The following is a 9,612-nucleotide window of genomic DNA, read 5'->3' as shown; positions in this document are numbered from 1 at the left end:
ATCTGGAGATATGACGGCTAGGACCGTCGCGGGAGGGAGCGGAGAGCAGGCTTTTAAGGGGAGAGCGCTCCACAGCCCAGGCGAGGCTGCTCCAGACCGGGAGCGAGGGATGCAAAACTCAGCTGGTCACGGGGTTCGGGCTCCCCGCTCCTGCTAACGCCCCGAGACGAGCGCATTCCCCGGGGGAGCCGGGGGCCCGGGGGCGGGGCCGGGGGTCTCCTTTATTGCTTTATAAAACCAAACTCGCCCAGCCAAGAGCGACCTGGCCCCCGGCCCCGCCATCGCGCTGCGAGGAGGAGCTCCCCCGAACCCTCCGGTGAAGCGGGGCTACTCCTCCCCCCGGTCCGGGAGGCCTGGGCGGGGTCACCCGGGCGGGGTCCGGGGAGGGGCTGGGGCAGGAGGCGGGGTGTGAGTGGGTGTGTGCGGGGGGCGGAGGGCTGATGCAATCCTGATAAGAAATGCTCGGGAGTCGCGGGCACCCACCCGCCGGGCGGGTAAGACGCGCTATATAAGGTCGCTGGCCTGGAGCCACCGCGCCGTCGGAGCAGGAGCGCTGAGCGCCCAGGCGCCCGGAGCGCACCGTTGCTCGAGGGACGCACCCCGTCTCGGCACGCACAGCCCTGCTACCGCCCAGCCTCCCGCACCCTCGCCGCCAGAACTGCGCCCCGAGCCCGAGGGAGGTGCCATGCGGAGCGCGCCGAGCCAGTGCGCGGTAACCCGCGCCCTGGTCCTAGCCGGTCTCTGGCTGGCAGCAGCCGGGCGCCCCCTAGCCTTCTCGGACGCGGGGCCTCACGTGCACTACGGCTGGGGTGAGCCCATCCGCCTGCGGCACCTGTACACCGCCGGCCCCCACGGCCTCTCCAGCTGCTTCCTGCGCATCCGAGCCGACGGGGGGGTTGACTGCGCGCGGAGCCAGAGCGCGCACAGTGAGTGCCCACCCGCCCCGGTGCCCCTTCTTCCCTTTACGTCCTGCGGGAACCCTACATCGTGGCGCCTCTGCGTTTTGCTCCCTGCCCGGGGTCCCTGACGGCGCGGGGAGGTGGGGGATGAGGGCACCGGCACGTGGACCCAGCGCAGCCACGCGTTATCCTTCACTCGCCACCTTCGGTTCCCGCACACCCCCCGCTCCCAGGAACCTGGGTGCTCCATTCCCTCCCCAGGGTCCCAGCCTGCACGCGGAGGTGGAGCGGGGAGGGCGTGGGCCCGCGCGCCGACCGCATCCACGTGCTGTGGGCCCAGAGGGTCCCGGCTGCAGCCTCTGCTTCCCTCACGCGCAGGTTTGGTGGAGATCAGGGCAGTCGCTCTGCGGACCGTGGCCATCAAGGGCGTGCACAGCGTCCGGTACCTCTGCATGGGCGCCGACGGCAGGATGCAAGGGCTGGTACGTGTCTCCCCCCGGGGGTACGCGCTGGGGCGCGGGACCTGCACCGGGCCCCAGGCCAAGCCTGGCTGGGAGAGGGGGGCGGTGCGCGCCGAATCGAATCCGGGGTTTCCTCGCTCTCGCCGCCGGTCCGGCACGGTGCTCGGAAGGGAAGACGGCAAAGGGCCAGATTAATGTAAAGTGCGACTTCTTTTCCACGGAGGCTTCCGGTCCTGGCTGGTGGCCACAGGGCGGACGAGAGCTGCCTTTGCATTTGCAATTGAGCCGCAGGCCGGCCCAGTGGGACAGAGGAAACGCGGGACCCGGCTTGCTTTGATATTAAACAGGGAAACCCACCTCGGGCCTTTGCAGTCTCGGCCTGCGCGTGGGTGGTCCTCGCCTCCGTTTCCTTCCCTAGGCTGAAAAATGAAAGGAAAGAACGAGAAAGGATATTCACAACTTGGATCTTTTTTAAAAAGGCAATCTTCAAATGAGTCAGGAATAAAAAAAAAAAAAATCACATCTGGGATTGGGAAGGTTTTCAGCTAATTAGTTTTTATCTGCTACCAGTGTGGTTTCGGCAGACGCCTTGGAATCCCGTTCCAGTGGCGTGTTGGCCCCGGTGTGGGTCACCTGTACTGCAGAGGCTTTGCGGGGAGGGCGCTGGGGGGAACGGGCTGGGAAGGCCCAGGTGACCATCGAGGTCTCGGGGCAGGAAGTGTGCGTTTGCTGGGTCCTGGTCTCTGGGAACAAAGGCGGGGGAGTTCAAAGGGAGCCCGCGCCCCTCCCGCGCCCCCGGGCGCACAGAAGAGGCTGTGTGAGGTCCCGGCCCGGCGCTGGGCCTCAATGCAGCCCCGCTGGGCCGGGGCCTCGGACGCTGGAGGGGGACGGAGGGGGGCGGGGAGGCCGCGCCTCCCGGGATGCCCCCGCCCCCCAGAAAAGATGCAGAGGCCGGGCCTCCCCCGCAGCGCGAATCTTTCTGGTGTCCGCCTTGTTTTGTGGCCCCGAGGCCAGTGTATTCGATCTACACCCAGAGTGCCTGCTTCAGGTTTTATGGCGGAGTCCTGCGGGAAAGGACAAGAGTGGAGGGAAAGAAGGGAGGTGGTCGCTTGCTGAAAGCTGACACCCACTCCAAACCCGCAGTTGCAACTTTTGTTATTGCGACAGTTGGGGGGCGGGGGGTGGGGGGGGTGGGGGGGAGTTGTGGCCGGAGGACCCGGGGGCGCAGATGGGTCCACCCACCATTCAGTCCAAGCTGGGGGGGGGGGGAGGGATGTCCCTTAACCGAAAATCCTGTTCTGCCTCTTGATCCCTTGTTTTTGTTTTATTTTTATTATTTTTTAAGACAAATTCCGCTTTCTCCAAGAAACTTGAAGTCATTTCATTTTCTGTGCGGAGTAGAGTGTGGGGCGCGAGTTCCGCCCAAAGGCCCAGCAGCGTTCGCTTTTCCTTCCCTTGTTTATTTATCGGTTTGCATTTCCCCGACGTCTGGTGGCTCTGTCCCAGTGCACGGGTCAGGGGGGGCCAGGACCTGTTGCTTCATTAGACTTGAGCCTTATCAGCGCCTTATCAGCATCGCACTCACTCACCTGCAGTTCAGCGACCTTTGTAGGCTTGGGCACGAAGGAGACTGGGTGCCTCCCGGGGTTGTTTACAGCCCAGCCCTCCTGGCTCCCCGCCTGGGGCTGTCCTCTGTGTCCCCCACGGGGTAATGACCTTCCCCCAGCTTGGCACAGGACTTGGCCCACCGCTGCCTCTCAGCTACCAGGGTTCTGGGACCCCGGGGGCTGCTTTCTGCCCTTCCGGTGGCATTTCCGGCCACCCGCTGGGTGCAGGCTCCGTCTTGGGCCAGGGGGGAGGGGGCTGCCTTTATCCTGATAATCCTGGCAGGCTGCCTGGAAGGCCCTCCGCCTCTGAATGAGGGAGCCCTGATGTTTCCTACCAGGGCATCAGACAAAAAGGCCTCTGGGTCGCCCGCTGTTACTCAGGCCTCAATGGGGAGTAGATGCTTTAACCTGGGCCCCAGGTTGGATTGGGACAGCACACCTAGTTTAACAGTGTCTCCCAAAGTGCCGGTGGGTGCCAGGAACCTCTTGATGTCAATAGTTGTGCATTTAACGGAAAGGGTGAGGGGCCCAGTATACATATCGCACCTCCGATTTTGTGCATATCAGAACAAGACCAAGTTTAAGTGACGTGATTTAGAGAGAGACCCAAAAGACCCATGTAACGTGTATACAGATATTGAGTATATACGTGACAAGTATTCCTGAAGTCTACGTGTGTCGAAAGGTTATAAAGGTATATAAAACATCTATATGTATAAATTTATAAAGTATATATGATATGTTCTATATTTAACATTTATTGTTATAATTGTTCACATTTATTTTTTTTTTTAATTTTTTTAGTGTTTATTATTTTGAGGGGAGGGAGACACAGAATCCGAAGCGGGCTCCAGATTCCGAGCTGTCAGCCCAGAGCCCGACGCGGGGCTCGAACTCACAAGCCGTGAGATCACGACCTGAGCCGAAGTCGGACGCTTAACCGACTGAGCCACCCAGAGGCCCCTGATTTTTCACATTTATATATTAGTACACGCTCACTGTGTATAGTCATTAGTGTAATGCATACCTTAATAATACAAGAATATATTTGCATACATAACCATGGACTTTAGACACCTTCATGCTTTATAGAACCTCTAACTCTATGTGCAGATACATATGACCATCACACAGACCCAAGTGGAAGTATGCACCACAGGTGCTCGCCTGTGCCCGGTTTCCCTGCTCCTTCTGGGGGGGGGCACCCCCAGGGGGCACCCACAGGTGCTCACGGCTGTCTCTTTTCTCCCCAGCTTCAGTACTCTGCTGGGGACTGTGCCTTCCAAGAGGAGATCCGCCCCGACGGCTACAACGTGTACTGGTCCGAGAAGCACCGTCTCCCCGTCTCTTTGAGTAGTGCCATACAGAGGCAGCTGTACAAGGGCAGAGGGTTTTTGCCCCTGTCCCATTTCTTGCCCATGCTGCCCGGCAGCCCAGCAGAGCCCAGGGACCTCCAGGACCACGTGGAGTCGGAGAGGTTTTCTTCACCCCTGGAAACAGACAGCATGGACCCTTTTGGGATTGCCACCAAAATGGGGCTAGTGAAGAGTCCCAGCTTCCAAAAGTAACTGAGGCTCTGGCCTCCCTCCCTCCCTCCCCCACCTGTAGAGGCCAGGACCCCAGACCTGGCGTGTTTGCAAAGTGGGTTCCGGCTGTGGTTCCACAAGTACAACCCTGTTCCTTTTAGCTTTAGGAAGAAACGTAGAGAATTTGTACGTAAACAGAGTTTTACATTGGCTGTGCCAGCTCTTAGCGGATAGACTTGTATGATCGTGAGATTGTAAGCCCTCCCGCACCCAGCACCTTCACCATTGCTGGATGATTGGCTGTGGGGCCCTGATACTGCTTGAATATCTCCACTGACCCGGGAGCTCACTACCTTTGGGAAGGTACTTACCGCCAAGCTGAAATTTCCTGCAGTTCTCCGTCGTCTCCAGCGGGGTGGGGGTGGGGGGGCAGCCGGAAGACAAGACGTCATTCTTGTACGGCTGATAGCTTTGTGGAACCTTGGGTAACTTGGACTCCAGCCACAGGAGAATTGATGGAAGGTGGCAACTCCAAGGAGGTTCATTGACTCTCCCCAACCCCCCCCCCCCCCCCCCCCCCCCCCCCCAGGACAGAACCGACCGACGACCCGCCAGGCTTCAGGAACAGGGAGAGCCCACAGGCCGCCTCCAGCCTGGGTAAATCTTGAGAACTCCCTACTACAGCTGGTTCTGGGACAGATCACCGTCACCAGACTCCTTGGCAATCTGCCCAGGGCACACTGGGAAGTCACTTGCTGCCCCCCGGACGGCCAGCGCCCTGCACGAACCCACCGCGTGCCGGGGCTCAGACTGGTTCCCCCGAGTGCACGGCCACCTTGCCACCTGCTCAGAGGGACGGGACGCGAGGACAGTGCCGGCAGCCCTTGCCTTGACGATGCGGGTTTCCGCGGGATCCCATGTGCTTGGGTCACGTGGGTTTCCCACGAGCGCCCCTCGGGACGGAAACCCACAGGCCTACCCCCTTCCCGCTCCCACACACGATGCTGTGGCTCCAGCGTTCTCTGCCCCCTTAAGCGCCGTGGGTACGGACCAGAGAGGAGCCCGCACCATCTTCTGGGGCTGCTTCCATTTCCCCAGCCCCGTGCCGGCACCACGTCTTGCCGTGCCACGGGACTCGACGTGCCACGGGACTCGACGGCCTCCCTCCTTAGGCAGACCGGAGCATTTCATTCAAAGAGCCAGAGGAGGTTGGACTCACAGCCCCAGATCTCGGCCAGTCACTTGCAGAAGCAGCCGGGGAGAGGGGGCCTTTTCCCCAGCACTTAGTTTCCCACGCGGTATTTATGAGTAATTTATTTTGTTTGATATGTACATCTCTTTATTTTCTTACTTTATTTATACCGCCCCCCGAGTTGTATTTATGACGTACGTGAGTTTTGTTTTCTACATTAAAGCACAATTTGTACCAGAAGCTGCATTTCGTTAGCCACCTGGGTGTCTGTGAGGAAGAGCGGGGGGGCCGGGAAGGGAAGCGATCCCGGCGCTGGGCTCAGAGGACACGCTTCGTGCGCAGGCTACGTTTAAAACTGCACTTTGTATGGGAGCTCCTGGGTCATTGTCACCGTCCCCTAAGCTGAGGCTCGGGTGGGTTGAACAATAGATTAGGTTAAACCCAGAGGTGGAGGCTGGTTGGAGCCGGCTTCCCTTCCTGCCTGGGTGCCAGCCTCCTACACGTTAGGGCAGCCACGGCATTGGAGTGTGTGTGTGTGTGTGTGTGTGTGTGTGTGTTCGTTCAGATGCCGGAAACAAGCCCCAACTAGCAGTGGCCTGACTGTCTCACCCGCAGCATACTGACATTCGTGGCCACAGTATTCTCTGTCGGGGGCGGGGGCTCCTGAGTGCTTAGATGACGAACAGGGACCCTGGTCTCCAGCCACTAGATGTCAGCAGCAACCCCTCATTAGACAGCCAAAAACTGAAAGCAGTTGGCGGCATGTTTGGGGGCAAAATTCCCCTACTAGCCGTTCATCCTGGAGCAAATCCTCGACCTCTCTGAGCCTCGATTTCCCCACGAGGAGGGGAACGGCCACGTGGTGCCTGGTGGGGACAAGGGTCCAGTTACTGGGCGGGTTATGTCAGCCGTTGCTGCCATGAAGATCGTAGTTAAAGACTACCGACGCCTCTCACGCCCCTGGCGAAGGGTCCTCACTCTTGAATGCCTCGTCACGCGACAATGTGGGCTGGACGACGCCCGCTGTGACCAGCAGGTAGCATCGTCTACCCCCTTGTTCCACAGGTGAGGGAGGACAGGACCAGCGAGGGAGGGCACTCATCCGAAGTCGCACAGTCCAGAAGCAGCATGGCAGAAGGGCTGTGGGGTCAGGCCATGAGCCCCCCCTGTGTCACCTCCAGGAAGTCAGGCCAACCCTCAGCCTGCCTCCTGGTGTGGCCGGTGAGATGAACCACGTCTGCACCGCGGGACTGTTGGGAGAATCGAATGGAATTATGTCTGCAAGACGCCTGGTATACAAGCAGCCCTCGCCAGGACTAGAACTCTTGGCCCTGGACGATGATTTCCACTGGCTCTTAAATCTGGTTGCACGTTGAAATCACCTAGGGAAAAATACGACAGCTAGGCCCCGTCCTCAGAGGTCCTGGTTTAACTGGAATGGGTGTGGCCTGGACATTAGGACTTTGTAAAGCTCCCCGTGATTCAAATGTGCAGCGGAGGATGAGAGCCACAGGAAGACAGTTTCCATTTGATCCTTTGTGCTCTGGAGACCAATGCTTCAGGGGGAAAATGATGTGGCGTTTCCTCCCTGCAGCACAGCTGACAATAATGAGTAAATGCACAGCTTTGTAAACTAATTCACACTAGAGTGTTGATGGTTGGTACATTTTCACTGTCTCTGTGGAGGACCGTCCATCCATACGAATGGATGACGTGGGCCCTCTGGCAGGAGATGAGGATTATTTTTCAAGGCTGCACCCTTGTACTCACCCCCCCCCCCACCCGCCTCTGCTCCACATTCAGGAAGGAGGGTTTGCCTTTTTGCCGCATCTCCCTTCCCTGCCTCGGACAACGTTGTCAAAATTTAGCAAATAAAAACACAGCAGCGCCCGGTTCCATTTGAATTTCAGGCAAGCAACACATTTTTTAGTATAAGTCCGTCCCACGCAGTAGGAGATATACTTACACTAAGAAACGATTCACCGCTCACCTGAAATTCGGATTTAACTGGGCGCCCTGGATCGTACCCAGCAGCTTTAGACCCACCGCACCGAAAGGGGGTCAAATGGCGAGAGAGTCGCGGGGGCAGTTCAATTGGATAAGCCTGTCCAGGGGTGAGAGCCCAGAAGCAGAATCCAGAAGAGTTCTTCCTTTGGGCCGTTTCCCCACCTGTGAAGGGAGGATCCTTAGGTTATGTCACTCTTGGGGGTGACGCGCCTTACTGAACGGCCCCACCTGGCTTCGGGCGTGCTGCAGGGGGGTGGCCGGTGGGGGGGTGGGTGGCGGGAACTGCTCGGCTTTTGGCGTCTCCTCCCCTGGAAACGACAGATGGTCCCCAGCGGCTCCAGGCTTTTCTATCCTCCTGCACCCTCAGCAGGAATGACAGACGTCCTGTCCCAGCGACAGCTCCTACCAGGGTCCCAGAACCCTTCTGCTGTCCCGAGTTTATTTATTCCCCACCAGATCTCTGCGGCCCAGGGCCCGGGGGGCTCGTATTGGCCAGCCCTGCACCCTCCCCGACGGTCCTTCAAGAGAAAGGAGCCTCGTGGCCTAACACGCTTAGCCCTGGCTTCACCAGTCTGATGGCCGCCGTTCCTTTCTGAGGTTCCGAGTCTTTTTCTGCTATTATTTCTTCAGAGAACCCAACTTTGCCGCCCTTTGGAGGCCAGGATGGCAACACCTTGTCCCGATTTCCCCTCCGTCTGGGCCGGGCTGTGTTTCTCCTTCATTCCAGCCTGTCTGTGGAGGAAGGCTGGACTCCACCACTTTCCTTGTCCTCCAGCACCCCAAAATGTGACCGGATTTGGAGATGGGACCTTTAAACGAGGTGATGAAGGGGGCACCTGGGTGGCTCGGTCGGTGAAGCATCTGACTTCGGCTCAGGTCACGATCTCATGGTTCATGCGTTCGAGCCCCTGTCGGGCTCCGGGCTGACGGCTCGGAGCCTGGAGCCGGCTTCGGATCCTCTCTCTCCCCCTCTCTCTGCCCCTCCCCCGCTCACGCTCTGTCTCTCTCTCTCTCTCTCTCTCTCTCTCAAAAGTAAAGAAACATGTAAAAAAAATTAACATAAAAGGTGATTAAGTCATGCGGACCTCATGAGAAGAGAGGAGCAGGACGCACAGGGAGAAGATCCATCCGTGAGCCGGGGAGAGAGGCCTCCTGAGCGACCCAACCTCGGCCTTCCAGCCTCCAGAACAGAGACAACAAACGAGTGTTCGAGCCTCGCCACATCTATAGCATTTTGTCCCTGGGCTCGTAGCAAACCCCTGTCTGTCTCCATGTGGTCTGTTCGTGAAGACACGGTGAGGGGGTTTGAACCCGCCCCCGCCCCGTCGCTCCCAGAGCGAAGTCTCCCCGAGCAGGTTCCCTGCTTCCCCTCCTCCGGGCTCACGGAAGGCCCTGGAAGGTATTGTGCTGTGTTGCAGGCAAGAGACAGAGTGCCCCGGGGCTCTGGCTCCGAGGCCTGTCTCCGGGACGTGCCCGCACGGTGAGGGCTGGAGGGACACCCAGGTGAGGCGGGCTCCTTTTTGCCCAGGTGGAGAAGGCAAACTCTATTCCTAGGGCCATGGAGGGTCACAGGGGGTCACCCGGCCCCGGGGATGCACGTCCCTGGGAAGCGCCATCCGCCGTGGGGTGTAGAACAGAATGGGGGACGTCATCGCCGGAGTCCCCCAGGCCACGTGGGTGGGGTGCGGTCTCTGTGGCAGTCAGGGCTCAGGGACAGCGGGGGGAGAGCGGGGGTCCCGGGAGGAGTCCTCACCGGCCCCAGCTCTGACACCAGCGGCTGACCCCCTGGGCCCTTCGGGGGGGCCCCATCTTCCCGCCTGTTGACTGGGGGTCCTTGGATTCCATTTAGAGGGGTGTGTATTTTTCTTTATTAGCCAAGGTGTGGGCAGGGCCTCACTCCCTCCAGAGGCTGTAGGGGGG

General features: G+C 59.3%; 1 protein-coding gene across 1 annotated transcript; it reads left to right on the top strand.

The window, feature by feature from the left end:
• The first annotated feature begins 685 nt into the window (after window positions 1-685).
• On the top strand, window positions 686-4,535 carry FGF19 (fibroblast growth factor 19). The gene is made up of 3 exons (XM_042959641.1): window positions 686-926; window positions 1,278-1,381; window positions 4,221-4,535. Exons 1-3 carry the CDS (start codon window positions 686-688, stop codon window positions 4,533-4,535), a joined length of 660 nt encoding a protein of 219 aa, XP_042815575.1.
• Window positions 4,536-9,612: the final 5,077 nt, after the last annotated feature.

This window comes from Panthera tigris, chromosome D1, assembly GCF_018350195.1.
Source record: "Panthera tigris isolate Pti1 chromosome D1, P.tigris_Pti1_mat1.1, whole genome shotgun sequence".
Lineage (NCBI taxonomy): Eukaryota > Metazoa > Chordata > Mammalia > Carnivora > Felidae > Panthera > Panthera tigris.
The sequence above is the reverse complement of the archived record's forward strand: the minus strand, read 5'-3'. Positions and strand labels throughout refer to the sequence as shown.

Coding starts and splice junctions, on each gene's coding strand:
- FGF19 (XM_042959641.1), top strand. CDS start 686: ATGCGGAGCGCGCCGAGCCAGTGCGCGGTAACCCGCGCCCTGGTCCTA. Junction 927..1,277: donor GCGGAGCCAGAGCGCGCACA/GTGAGTGCCCAC, acceptor CCTCACGCGCAG/GTTTGGTGGAGATCAGGGCA. Junction 1,382..4,220: donor ACGGCAGGATGCAAGGGCTG/GTACGTGTCTCC, acceptor TTTTCTCCCCAG/CTTCAGTACTCTGCTGGGGA.